Raw genomic sequence first — 20,596 nt, 5'->3', positions numbered from 1 at the left:
AAACAGATAAATGGACCAGTGGAATGGAGAAAAGTCCAGAAATAAAACTGTATATGTACATAGAAGTTTGGGATATGAAAAAATAGCATTTAACATCAGTGGGAAATGAGAATATTAAATAAATGTGTTGGTACACTTAGGTATCCACTTGAGGAAAAGATTCCTGCCCTTCACTGAACAAAAAAAATAATAATCCTAGATGGATTAGATATTTAAGTGCACATTAAAAAATTTTTTTTCTCATTTAGGAGTGGAGAATTACTTCATTAGCAAGATACAGACCTTGGAACCCATAAAGGATGAAAATATTTTACTATGTAAAAATGTTAAAGCCCGGCCAGGCATGGTGGCTTAGGCGTGTAATCCCAGCACTTTGGGAGGCCAAGGCAGGTGGATCACTTGAGGTCAGGAGTAAAGACTAGCCTGGCCAGCATAGCGAAACCCTGTCTCTACCAACAATACAAAAATTAGCCAGGCACGGTGGTGCACACCTGTAATCCCAGCCACTCGGGAGGCTGAGAAAGGAGGATTGCTTGAGCCTGGGAGGCAGAGGCTGCAGTGAGCTGAGATTGCCCACTGTACTCCAGCCTGGAAAGCAGAGTGGACCCTGTCTCAAAAAAAATTTTTTGCCCTATATGATTAAAAATAACAATATGCACACACATAACATTTTTATGTAGTAAAATATTTTCATCCTTTATGGGTTCCAAGGTGGAATTACAGGTATTAATTTTTTTTTGTATAAAAATCTACAGCTACCAGATTTTCTCATGTATTTTTAATATAACCAGAAAAAGATTTAACTTCAGTGTTCTCAAAAATGAAAAGTAGAAATATATATGTCTTTGAAACCTTGGATATTGTGGAAAAGAATAAAACGTAATTCTAGTGGTTTCATGTTTGGGTGATACCTTGTCAGAGAGGAAAATTATCAATAAATGGAAATTAAAAGTCAACGAGGTTACCTTACTAACTAGTATATACTTCGCTGTAACTAAAAAATGATTTCCTAAAAATTGAACTGCAGCACATTTGTCCAAATTAGCATGCCTTTGTAAAATTGCTTGTTTTTTTCTCTAGATGTTGTAATATTAGTTCAGCTGATCATCTGGGTAGTTAGGTGATAAGTGTTTTTTCTGCCTTAGAAGTGACTTTTTAATTACCTTTAAATGTACAAGAAATTAAGCTTATAATTATGTCCTTAGGATCAAAGTTCTGATCGTACCAGTCTTTCTTCAGTGGGAGCCCAGGATTCTGAATCTACCTCTTTAACAGATGAAGATGTCTGCCATGAGTTGGAAGGACCTATCTCCTCTCAAGAGACCAGTGCTACTTCAGGGACTAAGAGAATTGATCTCAGCCGAATAAGCCTGGAAAGTTCTGCATCCTTGGAAGGTTTGTCCAAACAGTTCTGTCATACTGCATTTGATTTGTAGTTTCATTTGAATTGTGACACTTTCACTTTTTTCTTTATGATTTAATGTTGTTTTTTAATTTTGTAAACAATTTGTATAGTTCCAAAGTCAAAACAATAAAACCAAGGCACTTTCACAAAAGTATAACTTTCATCCCCACTCCCTCATCCTGTTTTCTCCCTATCCCTAGAAGCAACCATTTTTATTCATTTTTGGTTTATCCTTCCATCGTTGCTTTTTTAAAAATATAGGTATAGGTATATATATATATATTTTTTTTTCTTATTACTTCCCTGTCTTCTTACTCAAAGGTAACATACTGTCAATAGTTTCCTACCCCTTGATTTTTTCACTTAATATATTCTGAAGATCATTCTGTATCATCACATAGCAATGTTCCCCATTCATTTTTTTCAGCTATATAGTACAAAATTATAGTTATACATCATGTGTGGATGTATTATAATTTATTTTAGCCACTTCCCTATTAATGGATGTCAAGTTTCCAGTTTTTCTAATGCTATAATGCATATATGTTATATTTTTACCAGTGTGTCTTTGGAAGATACTTCAGAATTCTTCCTTGAAGTGCTATTGCCAAGTTCCCTTCCTCAGGTTATTTTGCATTCCCACTGCCAGTATATGAGAATACCTATTTCCCCACAGCCTTGTCAACAAAATATGTTGGCACACTTGGATTTTTACCATCTGATAGGTGAGGAATGTATTTCAGTTCAGTTTTCATTTCTATTTCTCTTATAAATGAAGTTGAGAATCTGTTTAAGGACCATTTGCATTTCTTCTTCTGTGGACTGTCCTTTGCCTACAGTTTAATTGTTGGTCCTTTTTTTTTTAATGTTTTTAGTAGCTTTTTTTATATTAGGGAGTTAATCCTTTGTTGCTTATATAAGTTGCAAGTAGTTTATCTAAGTTTGTTTTTTGGGGGTGTTTTTTTTGCCATATGTAAGTTTTAAATTTTATATCATCAAATGTATCAGTCTTTCCCCTTATTGCTTCTGGATTGTGAGTTGCTAGAAAAGGTTTTTCTTTCCTTAAGATGTAAAAGAATCCACCAGTGTTTTCTTCTGATACTTATCTGGTTTCCTTCTTAATATTTTCTGGGGCCAGCAGACTTTTTGTGTAAAGCATTATGTAGTAAATATTTTAGGTTTTGCAGGCCACATACACCTCTGTCACATATTCTTTTTTGTTTGTTTCTTTAACAGCTTTTTTAAATGTAAAAGACACTCTTAGCTCAGGGCCATACAAATATGGATTTTACCTCTGATTTAGATATTTGATCCATAGAAAGTTATCCTGGTTAATGGTATGAAGGATGGATGTAATAGAAGATTTGTTTTTCACTTTATCTTTGCTCTTTTAAAAAGCTTTTATTATGGAAATTTTCAAACATGCAAAAGTATAAGGAATAGCATTATGAACCCCCGTGTATCCATCACCAACTTCAATAATTATCAACCAATAACCAATCTTACTTTATCTGTTCCTTTCTCCTCTGCTGCCAACGTTTTCTCCTTCCTCAATGAGTTATTTCAAGCAAATCTCAGACAACGTATAATTCTATTCATAAACTTCAATATGTATCTCTAAAGTAAAAGACTTTTATGTTATCTATTTTAAACTATTTAAGTGTAACATATAATGTGTCCTTTTTTTTTTTTTTTTAAGATAGGGTCTCACTCTGTTGCTCAGGCTGGAGTACAGTGGCATAGTCATGGCTCACTGCAACCATGATCTCCCATGCTCAAGCCTCAGCATCCCAAGTAGCTGGGACTACAGGCGTGCACCAGCACACCCGGCTATTTTTTTGTAGAGATGGGGTCTCACTATGTTGCACAGGCTGGTCTCAAACTCCTGGGCTCAAGTGATCCTCCAGCATTGGCTTCCCAAAGTGCTGGGATTACAGGCTTGAGCCACCACACTCAGCTGTACTTTTATGAATGTCAATACTTTCACAAATTCAGCACACCTGAGTAATCAGCACTCAGCTCAAGAAACAACATTCATAGCATCTAGAACCCTCTCTCGTGCCCATGTCTAGTCACTTCTTTCTTTACAGGTAAACATTAACTTCTAACACCATAGATTAACTCGGCTATTTTTGAACACTTTATGGGCTCAAATAGTATGTATCTTTTATGAAGTGTTTTTTTGAAAACATAATCATAATACCATCATACTTTTAAGTGATATTTATCATATATATCAAATATTTAGTTTCAAATTTTCATGGTTATAAAACTCATTTTATAGATGGTTTTTTCACATTGGGGTCCATACAGGGCCAGCATTTGCATTTGGCTGATATGTCTATTAACTCTTTTTTGTCTTTATTCCCCTTCCTCTCCCTCTTTTTTTCCCCCTTGCTGTATATTTATGAAGAAATTAGGGGATTAGCCCCACTCCCTTCTTTTCTTTTTTAACATACAAGAACAGTTCATTGTCTAAGCAAATAACACTAAACTTACAGCCTGATTCATATTTATTAAAATGAATATTCTATACTGTAGATTAGTTAGATACAAAAGGTAGGCTGCTCAAATAAATGATACTCAAGGCTAATAGAAAGTTTGGGGAAGCAATTTTGAACTAGCTGTAGCAGAGGGATTACAGAAGGTTTTTGGGAAGAAGCATCAAGGGAAGAACTGCATTTACCACCAGTGCTAAGCATCTTAAAGGACAGTGAGATTTCAGCTCGTTTTCTGCCTCTCTAGGGTGTCTCTACATGGTAGGGAGTAGGACCAGTGATAGTTCTGGACCTTTTTTTTTTTTTTTTCCTCCTTGTTATTTATTTGCTAAGCAATCAAGTCTTTAGTCTGGATCATGCTGATTGCATCCCGGTGGTGGTGTTTAACATGTTTTCCCATCCCCTCTTATTTCTCGTGGACTGGTAGTTTACACCATTATTTTTTTTTAACCTTTGTTTATCATTTATTTTGAGACAGTCTCACTCTATCACTCAGGCTGGAGTGCAGTGGCAGAGTCATAGCTCACTGCAGCTTCCTCCTCCTGGGTTCAGGTGATCATCCCACCTCAGCTTCCCAGGTAGCTGGGACTACAGGCACACGGTAACATGCCTGGCTACTTTTTTTGTATTTTTTGTAGAAACAGGGTTTTCACCATTTTGCCCAGGCTGGTCTCAAACTCCTGATCCACCTGCCTCAGCCTCCCAAAGTGCTGGGATTACAGGCGTGGGCCACCATGCCTGGCCTTTTGATCTTTATCTTTATAAAAATACCAGTCCTCGGCTGGGCACGGTGGCTCACGCCTGTAATCCCAGCACTTTGGGAGGCCGAAGTGGACAGATAATGAGGTCAAGAGATCGAGACCATCCTGGCCAACATGGTGAAACCCCATCTGTACTAAAACTACAAAAAATTAGCTGGGTGTGGTGGTGTGCGCATGTAGTCCCAGCTACTCGGGAGGCTGAGGCAGGAGAATTGCTTGAACCCAGGAGGCGGAGGTTGCAGTTAGCCGAGATCAGGCTACTGCACTCCAGCCTGGCAACAGTGAGATTCTGTCTCAAAAAAAAAAAAAAAAAAATACCAGTACTCATTCATAAAACGTAGTAATGACGGAGAAAAACATGTGTTGAGAAGGTATAACATAGATCACCTCCACTTTTACTGACAAGATACAATCACTGTCGACAACTGATTTGACCACAAAACTTCCCTTACTTTTTCATTGTTATTGTTTTAATATTTACTAATATCCTATTGTTCTTAATAATATAATTGGGAATTCTTCTCAAGTATTTAAGAGCAAACAGCAAGATTAACCATCTTTTTTTTTTTTTTTTTTTTTTTGGAGTCAGGATCTCATTCTGCTGCCCACGCTCTCATTGTAACCTCAAATTTCTGGACTCAAGAAATTTGGACTCCTACCCCAGTCTCCCAAGTAGCTGTGACTATAAGCACACACCACCACGTCCAGCTAATTCTTTATTTTTATTTTTTTGTAGAGACAAGGTCTCACTATGTTGCCAAGGCTGGTCTCGAATTCCTGGCCTGAAGCAATCCTCCCACTTTAGCCTCTCAACGTGCTAGGATTACAGGCATGAGCCACCATGCCCAGCTATTCTAGTTCTTAAAAGACCCTTATAAGGAGAGAATTGCCACTAAATCTTTTTCATGATTTGAAATAAAAATGGGCTATTTTATACTTTTTAGACCTTGGAACTAAATACTTTCCTGTATTTTAAACATGAAAAAATAGAAACAGCACAATAATTACTAATGACTAGAATGTTTTCTAGTCTGTTCACATACAGTGCTTTAATAAGTCAGTAATGAGTGGACACACCTAAGATGTGGGGATGAGCAGAATCAGAGCACATTTCCTTAGGTTTGTGCTCAAAACTTCATGCCTTGAAAAAATCTTGTTCATTATTTATTTGTTTTTCCTAATTAGTTTTAATATTTTGACTGGAATAGGTTAACATTTTATCTGAGAACTTATGGAAGTAAAAGATTCTTATATCCTTTCTCATTAATTTTAATGGTTTCTGTTCTTTGTTTTTCACTAATGAACAGGATCCCTGTCGAAGTTTGCCTTACCTGGGAAATCAGAAGTGACATCTTCCTTCAACGCGAGTAATACAAATATCTTCCAGAACTATGCAATGGAGGTACACTTTTGTGCAAAAGAGAATCTTCATATACTGCTTTATAAAATGCACATTTCTTAAGTATTAGTGGTCCCAGGTAGAGTAATAGAAGTTAAATACATAGGCTGGGTGCGGTGGCTCACGCCTGTAATCCCAGCACTTTGGGAGGCCAACATGGGTGGATCACCTGAGGTCAGGGGTTCGAGGCCAGCCTGGCCAATATGGTGAAACCACATCTCTACTAAAAATACAAAAATTACCCAGGCATGGTGGCAGGCACCTGTAATCCCAGCCACTAGGGAGGCTGAGGCAGGAGAATTACTTCAACCTGGGAGGCAGAGATTGCAGTGAGCCGAGATCACGCCACTGCACTCCAGCCTGGGCGACAGAGCAAGACTCCATCTCAAAAAAAGAGAAAAAATAATAAGTTAAATACATAGCACCTGAAATTTCAGAATGTGAATTGCATCTGAGTAAAGTTAAAATTTAGCTTTTGGATATCCAGTATTTCAGATTATTGGAGTCATACTAACTTATTTCTATTAGGACAGATCTATGCTTACTTTAAGGTTTATCAACCTACAAAAGCATTTTAATTTTCTTTGTTAGTATTTGGGTTTTTTTCATGAATGTTCTCTTTGAGTGTTTATTTCACATAATAAACACAATCAGTTTTGCTATGCAAGCATACTTTTTTGGTGAATATACAGGGAGTAGTTTTGGCATTATGTTGTCAGTTTCTTCCACCATGTTTTTCATTCTTTGTGTCAGTTTGACGTAGGTCTCTGCTGGGTAAGCGTTTATATCCCACATACTTACAATGTAAAAGTTATACTTTTTCACTTTAAAACTTTTTCCTAATTTTTCTGTAAAAATTGCTTCCAAATACATTTGTGAGTATGGTTGCTATTTTATGTTAATTTGCATAAATCTGGAAAATAAATTTGCATACAGCCAAAACATAGATGATGAACACTAACTTTACAAAGTTTCTGGAGGCTTCAAGAATTTCTATATTTTCTTAACATAATGATAGCATTTATAGTTATCTATAGCAATGCTTATTAAACTGTCTTTTGTAAAAGACCAGGGTTGTTTTCATTTTGTTTAATTTCTAATCTGTCATAGCTAATATTCTTAGAAAATACATTGATTACACACTTAGATGTTACTGCAATATCACAGTACTTTAAAAAGTTTATAAATCCTCCTCTCAATTTCTTATTTATCTCATCACAATCCAGTAAGTGTTTGTAGACCAGTACTGGTCTGGCAGCCACACTGATTTGTAATGTGTAATTACAAATGCCTGTTTGGGGTATTAACAAATTAGTGATTGAGTTTACTTTTCCATTAATAAAACCACAGCAAATTTTACTCTGATTTATAATGAAAAAAATCCTCACTTAAAAGCAAGTTTCCCTTTCAGGCAAAAATTCTGGAATGGATTTAGCTGAAGACGATTATAGTATATAATACACTGATGTAATCCAGTGTTTGTGTATAGCATCTGAATCCTTCTGGGTTTTAATTATCCAATGAATTTATGAATTGAAATGGTTTTTAATTCATAATCTGAATTAACCAGCTTTCTTTATAAAGTGCTATCTTCTCCCACAGGTTCTCATCTCAAGTTGCTCTCGGTGTAGAACTTGTGATTGTCTTGTCCATGATGAGGAAATCATGGCTGGCTGGACAGCAGATGATTCAAATCTCAATACTACATGCCCATTCTGTGGCAATATCTTCTTACCCTTTCTGAATATAGAAATAAGAGATTTAAGACGACCTGGAAGGTAATGATATTTTTTTTCCTTCATGTTTAAGGATCATGTTCCCTATAATATCTCTTTTCTCAAAAAGTTCCTTCGATTCACATTACAGATACTTTCTAAAGTCAAGCCCATCAACAGAAAATATGCACTTTCCATCCTCCATTTCAAGTCAGACGAGGCAGTCTTGCATTTCAACATCAGCCTCTGGTCTTGACACATCTGCTCTCTCTGTTCAAGGGAATTTTGATCTAAATAGGTAATTATGATTATGTGGAACTATATTTTAACAACATATATTTACACATATTTTAGAAGTATGACAGAAAAATTAGTTGACCATTTCCAGGTTTAAATGTCTATGAATAACAGATTCATAATCTTAAATTCTTACTCTTAAAACAGTGTTAAAATTCTCTAATCACATAAATCTTTAAATATGTAGTTATATGTTATGCTTTATTAATCCCCAGAGTTTAAGCTGTATGTATATATGATAATGTTTACTAGTATTTTAAAGGTAAAAAAAAATGTAGAACACTTGAGGTTTATAATGACTATCTTTTTTCTTGTCTCTATCTCTTCAGGAATTAAGTCAATACTACTACTTTTTAATATTTAATTTTCTACCTAGGGAATATTTAATAATCTAAGAAAACATTTGGAGCTGATATAGGAACTGCAAAATTAAACTAAAATTTATATAGTAAGCCTAATATAAGTAAATCTACACTTAAAACTGATGCAGAAATCAATTCCATTGTGCAGAAGTGCCAAATAAGCCATATATAGCTGGACAGATGAAGCCATATTGGTAGCTGCATGTGCCAAAAAATGCCTGTATAGTGTTGGCAGGCTAACGTGACCTGTTTGATCTTGATTACTTAATAAAACCAAAAATCTGTTTGTGCACCTTCTTTCATCACAGGTCTATTGTAGCCCTTATCTTTGTCTCCTGGGTTGTGACTCCTGAAGGAATATGTGCCTTTTTTCTCTGCTTTCTATCCCCATGGTCTAGTGTGCTTTCTGCTATATAGAAATCTACTAAATGTTTTGAATAAATGAATGAATCTTGAATATTTACAGTTGATTTGATAAAAAAGGAAATTTATCATGACTATACTACTTAAAAATATATCCTGTTTCCCAGCTGAAGCCTGAGTAGCATTTCCTTTCATTCATGTTGCCATGTCTAGCTCTGATTCTTTTTTTTTTTTGAGACAGAGTCTCACTCTGTTGCCCATACTGGAGTACAGTGGTGCAATCTTGGCTCACTGCAATCTTTGCCTCCCAGGTTCAAACAATGCTCCTGCCTCAGCCTCCCAAGTAGCTGGGATTACAGGCGCCTGCCATCACACCTGGCTAATTTTTCTATTTTTAGTAGAGACAGGGTTTCACCATGTTGGCCAAGCTGCTCTCGAACTCCTGACCTCAGGCAATCCACCCACCTCAGCCTCCCAAAGTGCTGGCATTACAGGTGTGAGCCACCTCGCCCGACCATCTAGCTCGGATTCTAAAGAGAAGAACATGGCCGGTAGTGGTGGCCCACACTTGTAATCCCAGCACTTTGGGAGGCCGAGGTGGGCAGATGGCTTGAGCCTGGGAGTTCGAGACCAGCCTGGACAACATGGCCAAACCCCATCTCTACTAAAAATACAAAAATTAGGCAGGCATGGTGGCGTGTGCCTGTAGTCCCAGCCACTCGGGAGGCTGAGGTGGGAGGATCGCTTGAGCCTAGGAGACAGAAGTTGCAGTGAGCTGAGATCACACCACTGCAGTCCAGCCTGGGTGACAGAGCAAGACTCTGTCTTAAAAAAAAAAAAAAAAAAAAAAAAAAGAGAGAGAGAGAGAGAACATGATCCTTGTTGATGAAGTAAAGTAAATCTAGACACTGATACACTTTATTCTTTTTTCAATTCCCAAGCAAATCTAAACTGCAGGAAAATTTTTGCACCCGAAGTATTCAGATCCCTGCTAATAGATCAAAAACAGCTATGTCTAAATGTCCAATATTTCCAATGGCCAGGAGTATTAGTACTTCTGGCCCCTTGGATAAGGAAGATACTGGAAGACAGAAGCTCATTTCTACAGGCAGCCTGCCAGCTACTTTACAAGGAGCTACAGTATGTATTTTGGTGTATTTTTTTATTTGGAAATTGATCACTTACGTATGATTTTGTTCCCCTTGTCCTAAGTAGTCTTATTAGCTTTATTATTGCCAAGAAGAGTCTCTTATCCCATGATACAATTATATTACTTTTCTACTCATATGGGAATCACTGAATTTTTTAATGGCTTAGTATTATTTTGCATTTCCCATTTATGGTTTTTATTTATTCAACAGGATTCTTTAGGTTTAGAATGGCACCTTCCAAGTCCCGATCCTGTCACTGTTCCGTATCTTAGTCCTTTAGTGGTATGGAAAGAACTTGAAAGCTTATTGGAAAATGAAGGTGATCATGCAATAACAGTAGCAGACTTTGTGGACCATCATCCAATTGTTTTTTGGAACCTGGTATGGTATTTCAGACGTCTTGACTTGCCCAGTAACTTACCTGGATTGATTCTTTCTTCTGAGCACTGTAACAAGTATTCAAAGGTATGAGACTAAAAATTAAAAGGCAATGAATGCTTCTGTTACCATTGTAATGTTTGCATATTCCTAATGATTAAAAAGTAAGGTCTGTTTTTATGCTAAATTTATTTTATTTTATTTTTTGAGACGTAGTCTCACTCTTTCGCCAGGCTGGAGTGCAGTGGCACTATCTCGGCTCACTGCAGCCTCCAGCTACAGGGTTCAAGCAATTCTCCTGCCTCAGCCTCCCAAGTAGCTGGGATTGCAGGCACACACCACCACGCTCAGCTAATTTTTGTATTTTTAGTAGAGACGGGGTTTCACCATGTTGGCCAGGATGGTCTTGATTTCTTGACCTTATGATCCAGCTGCCTCAGCCTTCCAAAGTGTTGGGATTACAGGCGTGAGCCACCGCGCCCAGCCTATGCTAAATATTTTTAATAGCCCTCTGGGTCATTAGATAAATAGAATTGTTTTAGTTGTATTTACAAATAATATTTTCTTCTTACAGGCTAGCAATAAGAGTCCTTTTTTTTGCCTTCTCCTAAAATTTACATTAAACGTACTTGAATTTTTGCTATTGCTTCAAGAATAAACTGGAAATGACTCTTAGGAGGCAGATTTGTGAGTTAGGCCCACGTACATCTTGTACTTCTTTCAAAACAAGCCTAATTTTTTTTTTTTTTTTTTGACACAAGGTCTCGCCCTGTCACCCAGACTGGAGTGCAGTGGTGTGGTCATGGCTCACTGTGACCTCTAACCCCTGGGCTCAAGTGACCCTCCTGTCTCAGCCTTCCAAAGTGCTGGGGTTATAGGCAGGAGCCACTGTGTCCAGCCCAAGCCTAACACTTTTTAAGGATATCTGTACAGCAGTCCCTCCTTATTCATGGTTTTCCTTTCTGAGGTTTCAGTTACCCATGGTAACTGTGGTCTCAAAATATTAAGTGGAAACTTCCAGAAAGAAACACTTCATAAGTTTTAAATTGCATGCTGTTCTGAGTAGCATGATGAAATCTCGTGTTGTCCCATCTGGGATGTGAATCATCCCTTTGTTCGGTGTATCCACGCTGTGTATGCCACCTGCCTGTTAATCATTGAGTAGCCATCTCTGTTATCAGACCCACTGTGATGGTATCACAGTGCTTGTGTTCATGTAACTCCTGTTTTACTTAATGGCACAAAGCAGTGATGCTGGCCTATTGTTTTAATTGTTCTATTTTATTATTAGTTATTGTTAATTTCTTTTTGTGCCTCATTTATAAATTAAATATCACAAGTATGTATGTATAGGAAAATACAGTATATATAGGGTTCGGTACTATCTGCAGTTATAGGTATCCATTGGAGGTCTTGGAATATAGCTGCTGAGGATAAAGGGGGACTATTGAAATTCATATTGCAATCATGTGCTACCACTCTCGTCATTCCTTTACCCTGGATTTTTGTTTAACATTTAGGCAATTTGTTTGTTATATGTTCATTTGTATTTTTGGTATGTTGTTTTATAAAAGTGTCTTTACTTTTTCATATACTGCCACTGCCACTAAATGGTGGTCTCTAAGTTCAGGAACCTTGCCTTCTCTCTTCTTGTGCTGCATGCCTATGATTGTGCATGTGCTTCGGATTTTCAGTACATCATACATGAGTGACAAAGATGTGAACTCAGCGTTATCTGGGCCAGGGTGTTGGATGATATAGGATGGGACTCCTGGATTTATCTTTCTGTGACTTTCAATCATGAGCAAGAGGAGCAAGATGAGTTCTTCTTGGTACCCTTTCTCACGGATCTCAAGTACTTTGTTATATCTGATCTTTAGAGATCATTAGCTTTTCCACACAGCCCATCTTCCTGTAGTAGATATCAAATGTAGGTAAATCAGTCTTTTTCTGTTCTCTTTTCTGTCTCGCACATACACATCCTAAAAAATATTTATAAGAATTTTATAAAATACTTATGAAAAATTATCATGTAAGGATCATTAATGAATGTTTATTGTATAACACAGATTCCCCGCCACTGTATGTCTGAAGATAGCAAATATGTTTTAATACAAATGTTATGGGACAATATGAAGTTACATCAGGATCCGGGACAGCCCTTGTACATTCTCTGGAATGCACATAGTAAGTGCCATCACAGAATGCTGACTTTGTTCATATGAGAGTAATCTCTACTAGCTTTAAATAGCATAAACCAATGTATAACTGACTTTTATTTTACTGTACTACTTTTTGTCTTACAGGTCAAAGTCGTACTCTTTTGTTTGAGAGTGAGTGTTTGATTTTTTTAGTGCTACCTTCTATGGAGGTCTAAGGGTTTTTTTTGTTTGTTTTTTGTTTTGGTTTGGTTTTTTGAGGGGTGCTGTGTATGTGCTGGAGGGGTTGGTTGTGTTTTGCAGAATTCAGCTTTCAGCACATTGCTCATCCCAATTTCTTCTTTTTACTTATTTTTTATTTGTTTCCATCCCAGGCTGCTGATTTAGAATTTTCATCAGAGGCTGTATTAAGGGAAACAATATTCTTAGTTATTGTCTATTTAAGACCACAGAAAGCTTTAGACCTTTTTTTGTCATTATTTGTCTTATTTTTTGCTTTCTTCATTCTTGGATTCCTATTTCTTTATCTATTGCCCTTAATTTATTTTTAGTGCTTTGTAACTTAATATCTGTCAGTTGCTGCTTAATTTCTTTCTCCTTTCTACACAGAACATTTTCCTTCATCTGTTCTTTTGTTCGTTTACAGCCCAAAAATATCCAATGGTCCATTTATTGCAAAAAAGTGATAACTCATTTAACCAGGAACTGTTGAAAAGTATGGTAAAAAGCATTAAAATGAATGATGTCTATGGACCAATGAGTCAGATTTTAGAGACACTGAATAAGTGTCCACATTTTAAAAGACAGAGGTAAGTCCTTCTCTTAGACGAATATAGTGTTCTCCTAGGCAGATTCATATTGTTTGCTTAGTAATTTGTTAGAATATCTCATGCTTATGGTAGCATTAAATTTTTTATAGGGAACATATGGACTATATGGATACTAATATTTTCTCCATGACTTTTTCTCCCTAGGAGTTTATACAGAGAAATACTATTTCTCTCACTTGTGGCACTGGGAAGAGAAAACATTGATATAGGTAATTTAGCTTTATATCTAATATGTAATATTTATATATCATGGAATAGTTTTCAAAGTATTTTTATATTAGTAGTTATACTTTATTAGTAATATTAAATCTGTAATTATATAAAGGTAGATTAGTTGTTGCTAAGGACCAAGAGGTGGGGTGAATAGGGAGTGACTGCTAACTGGTATAAGGTTTCTTTTTGGTGAGATGAAAATGTTCTGGAATTAGGCAGTGGTGATAGTTGTACAATCTTGTGAATATACCAAAAAAACACTAAATTGTACACTTTAAGTTAGTGAATTGTATGGTATATGGATTATATTTCAATTTTTAAAAGTTAATCTGACAAGAAAAGGACTAGTCAGGAAAAATTATTTAATTGAAAGGAGCCGGGTGCGGTAGCTCATGTCTGTAATCCCAGCACTTTGGGAGGCCAAGGTGGGTGGATCGCTTGAGGCCAGGAGTTTGAGACCAGCCTGGGCAACATGGTGAAACCCCATTTCTACCAAAAAAAAAATAAGTTAGCCAGATGCGGTGGCACATGGCTGTAGTCCCAGCTACTTGGGAGGCTGAGGTGAAAGTATCATGTGAGCCTGGGCAGTCGAGGCTGCAGTGAGCCATGATGGTGCAGCTGCATGCCAGCTTGGGCTGTAGAGCAAGACCTTATCTGATAAAAAAAGAATCAACAGAAGGTGATTCTTTTCTAGAAGCTACTGTAATTACATCAGGGTAATGCTACCAGGGGCAGAGCTGGAAAAATCAATAGTACAGAATAGGGAGTCTAGAAATAAACATAAATATCTATGGGAATATAATATATAATAAAATCAGCCAGGTGCAGTGGCTCACGCCTGTAATCCCAACACTGTAGGAGGCCAAGGCGGGCAGATCATCTGAGGTCAGGAGTTCGAGGCAAGCCTGGCCAATATGGTGAAACCCCATCTCTACTAAAAATACAAAATTAGCCAGGCGTGGTGGCGCATGCCTGTAGTCCCAGCTACTCAGGAGCCTGAGGCAGGAGAATCACTTGAACCCAGGAGGCGGAGGCAGCAGTGAGCCGAGATTGTGCCACTGCACTCCAGCCTGCGCAACAAGAGTGAAACTCCGTCTAACCAAAAAAAAAAAAAAAAAAAAAAAAAAAAAAAAAAATATATATATATATATATATACACACACACACACACACACACACACACACATATATAAAAAATAAAATCAGTTAGGAAAGGTAGACTATTAAATGGCATTGGGATAGTCATTCTAGCCACTTGAGAAAGATGCCAGAACTTAACCAAAATCATCAATAGTGTTATTTGAGCTAGGCCTTTTAACTATGGTGAAACAGAGGATACCAAAAAGGATTATTCAGATCCTTGTTACCATCCCTTTATTCCCTACCTAATACAAGCCCAGACTGTAGTCAGATATTACTCTAGCCCTCTGCCAAAGGTGGGATTTCCTTGAATGTCTAAAAAATTCCGGACCTCCAAGCTAGAGAAGCTCACTTGCTCATGCACTTGACTCAACTCAAACAAGCCTTCATGGGTACCACTGTGGTACTGTTTCAGAGAGGAAAGATGTTCTTAGGTCCGTCACCTCCCCAAAGCAGAAAAATAGGATCTTAGTGACATTGTTATAATTCATACCCCATTTGGCTCTCTGAGGGGCAAATTTTTATCCAGTATGTGTTTAAAATAAGCAATAAGTTAGCATGATTTCTAGACTGAGAGAAACTTTTAGCAGAAGCTTGTAAACCTCTGTTGTCCCTTTTTGTCACATGTGGACTATCTTCTGGGGAAAAGGCACACAGACCTTGGTATAATGTCCTTAAAAATAAAAGTAACAGTCTGTTAGCTCCATCTGTTGCCATGTGGAAAAGGGAAAAAAAAATCATTACATGGTGATTTCAGATATTTGGATTATTTTCCCAGAGGTAGCCCATAATACAGGAAGTTAGGACACACAAACCAAAAAAAATTTCTGTTGAAGCAAAATTTAAATTTAAAAAATGAAACCATAAAAGGACTAGTGTAAAGAAAATATGGGCAAAAAAACTTTTTGTCAATCCTGGTGGGAAAAGGCTATTATTTATTTTTACTGTTTTTATTGAGTATGCAAAGCAAAGTACCAAAAAAGTGTGTGTGGTATTTGGTGGTTTTTAACATCTGTACCTGGTAAAATTAAAAATTGGCATTTTCAAACCTTTAAGTTTCACTGGTCTGTGCAATCCAGCTGTGGTCCTTTGGATAAAGAAATGTCCTAGCAATTCCTTCTTGGCCTCTAATGTTGTGTTTCTGTAGTATTATAGAAACTTGATAGTTTTCAACATCAGACCTAAATTTCTTTATCCTTTTATTTCTTTATCAATTTCTGCAGATGCTTTTGATAAAGAGTACAAGATGGCATACGATCGTCTCACACCTAGTCAAGTCAAGAGTACACACAACTGTGATAGACCACCAAGTACAGGGGTGATGGAATGTCGAAAAACCTTTGGAGAACCTTATCTTTAAGATGTATTTGTATGTGTAAACATTCAATGTATATTGTATAGTCAGTATAAAATAACACTTTTAGACTCTAAATATTTTTTCTTCAATTTTTGAAAATACAATTTGTAAATGGTTCAAAAGACTCAGACAGCTTATGTACAGAATGTTTGAAGAAGAGAATAGTGACAAGTGGGGAGAAAGCCACTTTGTTTCTCATTTCTTTTTTCTTCTTCTTTAACTCCTCTGTAATAGGAAATAAAGTATTTTTGTGATGAGGAAATCCCTAAACAAAATTAGTTGCCATAAAATATGACAACTGTTTTATGGTTTCTTTTGGAAGAGACAGATTGAAAAATCATGAATGGAATCTAAACAGAAATGTCAGATGAACGTATTTCCTGTTTTCATAGACTATTCAAATGTTTTGACCATGAAGTTGTATTATACATATTTTAAATTGTTTATAGTAAGTTGATATTTTTTTAATTTTTAAATTTAATATAGCAAACTTAAAATGAATTTAAACTTAAGCAAGCAAGCGTGTATTTTCCTTGTCTGCTGCTATTTGAAGTAATTAGTACAGCTGCAGATCTCTCTGTGTATATCTATCTATATATTTTTTTTTATTACTTGGGAGAATGAATTTTAAAATGTCAGTGCTAGTGTCAAGTGTTGTCCTAGGATTGCATGTTAGTACCCCTAAGCCTGAGTGTGGGGAGTGAGTTATGCAAGGGTAGCGCGCACTGCCCAGACTGACTCATGGAGCCTTGTGCAAGGAGAGCCAGAGAGGTTCACTATACCATGACTCCAAAATTGACTCTATTGCTAATAGATACGTATAGTATACAGGGAAAATAGCTTATAAATCCAAATATCAATTTAAATTTTAATATTCTACATGAAAACTTACGTTGGGAAATATGCAGACAAGTGATTATATTCCAAATTTTACCCTTATTTTAATATCTAAAATATTGGGTATGATGCAAATTATACTATAGAATATTTATCTGAAATATGACTTACTGGGGTATTCTGTTAATACTATATATAAATATTCAGAATTTTTTTCAAAAGTAGAAAAATTCCCCTCTAAAAGTACAGCCAGATAGATTTTCATCCATATTGAGGAACTTAGCTTTTTCAACAAGCTTCAGAATCTGAAGTCTGTAGAATCTAAAATACAGAAATATCCATAAATCAGACAATAAATTGAAAGTTTAGACATCATGAGTATTAAATAGCTTTAAAAATATATTTTTAGTCATATTATTTCTAATGTAACTTTCTTTGGGTAATTTCTGGTAAGGAAAAACATCTTTTGGCTGCTAGAATTAGTTATAGATTTTCAATATGTGTGTGTGTTTGCACACATTATCATTAGTGAAGGAATTCCCTAGCCAGCTTTAAAGAAGGAAAAAATGGATAGTCCCAAATTAGGTGTATAAAGCCAGTAGAGTCCACGACACTTGGACTGGAGGTATCTTGGAGTCCTGAGACTTAGAATCAGTTCAGCTGCAGAAAACCCACCTTTTGAGTTCACACCATTAGTGAATAGCACCATGCTGAAACATTTCACAGCTTCCAACTCTGGGAAATAATGGAGACAGTTTAAAAATGTAAAACTTCAGTTAGTTTGGGGCTGAACTTGCTTACTTGAAAAATCTGGTGCTAGGCACATGTATCTGCCTCTCCTTTGTAAATACCACTCCAATCTTATTCTTTACTATTCAGATCCAAGCTTCATGTTCTACTTGTTCTTCATGTTCTTTAAATCATTTGAAAGTTGTCAACTGAGAGAAACATTTCAGAGGGGGGAGGCTTTTGGCACTGGTGATAAACATCCCTCCAAGAGAACCGTCTGGGGTTCTCTTCTATTTGTGGTTGGTTGTTTTTATTCTTTTAAAAACAGCTTTCATTGTTGTTTACTTTTTGTGTAATACAAACAAAATGTAGGAATCATAGTTTATTGATTTCAAATGGCTGACAAAGAATGAGTAAAACCATTCTTTATGGTTTTATGATTCAGACTCATTTGGAAAAGCGAATGTAATTTTTACCTCCTCTTTCCACCCCAAGTTTTGTTTCTGCTTTTGGAGAGGGTTGTATTTCCTCTACTTTTAATCCCTAGGGAATATTATTGCACAGATTTAGTCTTAAAACCTAAAACATGAATACAAAGTGGTAAACCTGTTCAAAAGAAAATTAAAATGTGAATCATTCTTGAGCTGGGCATGGTTGCTCATGGAGGCCTGTAATCCCAGCACTTTGGGAGGCTGAAGCAGGGAGGATTGCTTGAGTCCAGGAGTTCAAAACCAGCCTGAGCAACATAGAGAGACCCTGTCTCTACAAAAAAAATTTTAAAATTTGCTCGGTATGGTGGCTCATGCTTGGTAATCCCAGCTACTCGGGAGGCTGAAGCAGGAGGATCACTTTGAGCCTGGGGGTTTGGGGCTGCAATGAGCTGTGATCATGCCATTGCACTCTAGCCTGGATTACAGAGCAAGACCCTGTCTCAAAAAAAAAAAAAAAAAAAACAAAATATCAGTCATTTAAAATAACTCTATACAAACTTTTCTTCAATTTTCTGTTAACCATACATTTTGGAGAATAATGGCCAATCATGTTGGAGAGAAATGCCCTTTTGCTACATCATCTGTCTTTTATTTTCTTACTCTTAGTTTTGTTTATATGTTTAAATGGTTGACAATAAACCATGTCCTGTGCTGATGTAGCTTGTTTACTACGTCCTACCATTATGTTCTAAATGGCACACATTTGTATTCCATATCGTATTTCAAATATTCTACTTTTTCCTCCTAGTGTTAGGTGGAGAAATATGCAGCTGTTCATCTTCTGATTTTTGTCTTCTTTTCCCTGACTTTCTTGGGGTTTGGGTTTCTGTTTTGCTCTAAAACCCTAACACTACCAGCATATTTAATTGTAAGGTTTTCTAGTATGTCTCCCCATTTGTGTATTTAGAGAAATGGTCCCAGAAAACATTGGTTCAACATTTTAGGCAGTAAATACTTATTTTTACTTTATGCTGATAATTACTATGATACTTAAGTGCAACCAGCAAGTATTAGCTAGCTCTATTTAGAAGTTATGCTTAATTTCTAAATACAGGCTGAGCTCCTGGAATCAAATGCTCCAAAATCCAAAACTTTTTGAATACCAACATGATGCTCAAAGGAAATGCTCATTTGAGCATTTTGGATTCCATATTTGGGATGTTCAACCAGTTTGTATTTTTCAAATATTCCAAATTTCAAAAACATCTGAAATCCAAAACACTTCTGGTCCGAAACATTTCTGATAAGGGATACTCAACCTGTACTTTGTAATATGCGATATGAAAATACCTATTTGTTTGGTGATGTGCAGTAGCCCAGCTTTATTTTTATTTCTCTCACTAGAACTTGAAAGCTGCTATCTGGCACTTTATCTCAGAGCAAGAAGAGAAAGAGCAGGCTGTCTCTTTGAGAAGACCCTTGTCCTTCGTGCTAAAGTTAGCATGTGCTGCCTCTTCCTGTCTGGATACAAGACTAAGCTTTATTTCAAAACTGAACCCTCTAGCAGCTGCATACCAGTTTACCTTAATATCCTTAGTACTTGGTGTCTTAACATCCTCATACTACCTTGCTCCTTTGGCCTCAAAGTAAGCATATTGGCTGGCTTATATTTCTTAACAAAATTAGCAGTACACAAATTGAAGAATTTTCATCTTTGATTACAAAAGTCTGCGCATGTGCTTGTACTCTGAGATGGTAATAGATTCTTCTGATAAAGTTATTGCTGCCTTTCCACAGTTCCTGTTCATTTGGATGGCTCCCTCCTTTACTATTTAAAGATTTTTTTTTCAAATGTAGTACTATGATAAAACTATTGCAGCAACTGGTGGATTTTCTGCAAGTGAAATTCTCCAGGTTTTGCTTGCTCATACAGCGAAGGACCTAAAGACCAGAAGTGTGCCTTTAGTTGTGCAGGCAGACTTGGGCCAGGATGTCCTGTAGGCTTTAGTGAACCCCCAGGGATAGGCAGCTCTGCTCATGAGCCCTCTCATTACATCTTTCATAGCATCCAGTCCCCGTACACATTGCAAGCTGCAACTGCTGGAGGACCCTCCCACCAAAAAAGGGTCAGAACCAAGAGTATTCATTGGCACATAAGGCCAACCAATTCTTCCTGATTATTTATTTTTTCTTTTTTTTTTGAGACGGAGTCTCGCTGTTGCCCAGGCTGGAGTGCAGTGGCACGATCTCGGCTCACTGCAGGCTCCGCCCCCCGGAGTTCAGGCCATTCTCCTGCCTCAGCCTCCCGAGTAGGTGGGACTATAGGCGCCCGCCACCTCGCCCGGCTAATTTTTGGTATTTTTTTAGTAGAGACGGGGTTTCACCGTGTTAGCCAGGATGGTCTCCATCTCCTGACCTCGTGATCCGCCCACCTCGGCCTCCCAAAGTGCTGGGATTATAGGCGTGAGCCACCGCGCCCGGCCCTTTTCCTGATTATTTACTATTCTGTGCTCTAGATAATACATTCCAATTCCTGCCCCCTTTGGTACTCAATCTTTAAATAATATTGAT

The 20,596-nt window shown here is 36.9% G+C and overlaps 1 protein-coding gene across 34 annotated transcripts in view; it reads left to right on the top strand.

Moving 5' to 3' along the window:
* The window catches only part of DENND4A (DENN domain containing 4A), a 132,997-nt gene extending 114,445 nt beyond the window's left edge, over nucleotides 1-18,552 (top strand). For 21 of the 34 annotated variants that reach the window (XM_063795175.1, XM_063795172.1, XM_009429398.5 and 18 more), the window contains 11 exons: nucleotides 1,206-1,395; nucleotides 5,972-6,066; nucleotides 7,666-7,841; nucleotides 7,930-8,076; nucleotides 9,742-9,940; nucleotides 10,162-10,416; nucleotides 12,399-12,516; nucleotides 12,636-12,662; nucleotides 13,135-13,297; nucleotides 13,463-13,527; nucleotides 15,895-18,552. In XM_063795175.1, the coding sequence (XP_063651245.1) occupies nucleotides 1,206-1,395; nucleotides 5,972-6,066; nucleotides 7,666-7,841; nucleotides 7,930-8,076; nucleotides 9,742-9,940; nucleotides 10,162-10,416; nucleotides 12,399-12,516; nucleotides 12,636-12,662; nucleotides 13,135-13,297; nucleotides 13,463-13,527; nucleotides 15,895-16,031 (1,572 nt within the window). In that variant the 3' untranslated portion in view covers nucleotides 16,032-18,552. The remainder of the gene's footprint in view (nucleotides 1-1,205; nucleotides 1,396-5,971; nucleotides 6,067-7,665; nucleotides 7,842-7,929; nucleotides 8,077-9,741; nucleotides 9,941-10,161; nucleotides 10,417-12,398; nucleotides 12,517-12,635; nucleotides 12,663-13,134; nucleotides 13,298-13,462; nucleotides 13,528-15,894) is intronic. The other 13 variants (XM_054667690.2, XM_063795168.1, XM_063795179.1 and 10 more) reach the window with 1 other exon arrangement.
* Nucleotides 18,553-20,596: the final 2,044 nt, after the last annotated feature.

Source organism: Pan troglodytes, chromosome 16 (assembly GCF_028858775.2).
Source record: "Pan troglodytes isolate AG18354 chromosome 16, NHGRI_mPanTro3-v2.0_pri, whole genome shotgun sequence".
Classification (NCBI taxonomy): Eukaryota; Metazoa; Chordata; class Mammalia; order Primates; family Hominidae; genus Pan; species Pan troglodytes.
The sequence above is the reverse complement of the archived record's forward strand: the minus strand, read 5'-3'. Positions and strand labels throughout refer to the sequence as shown.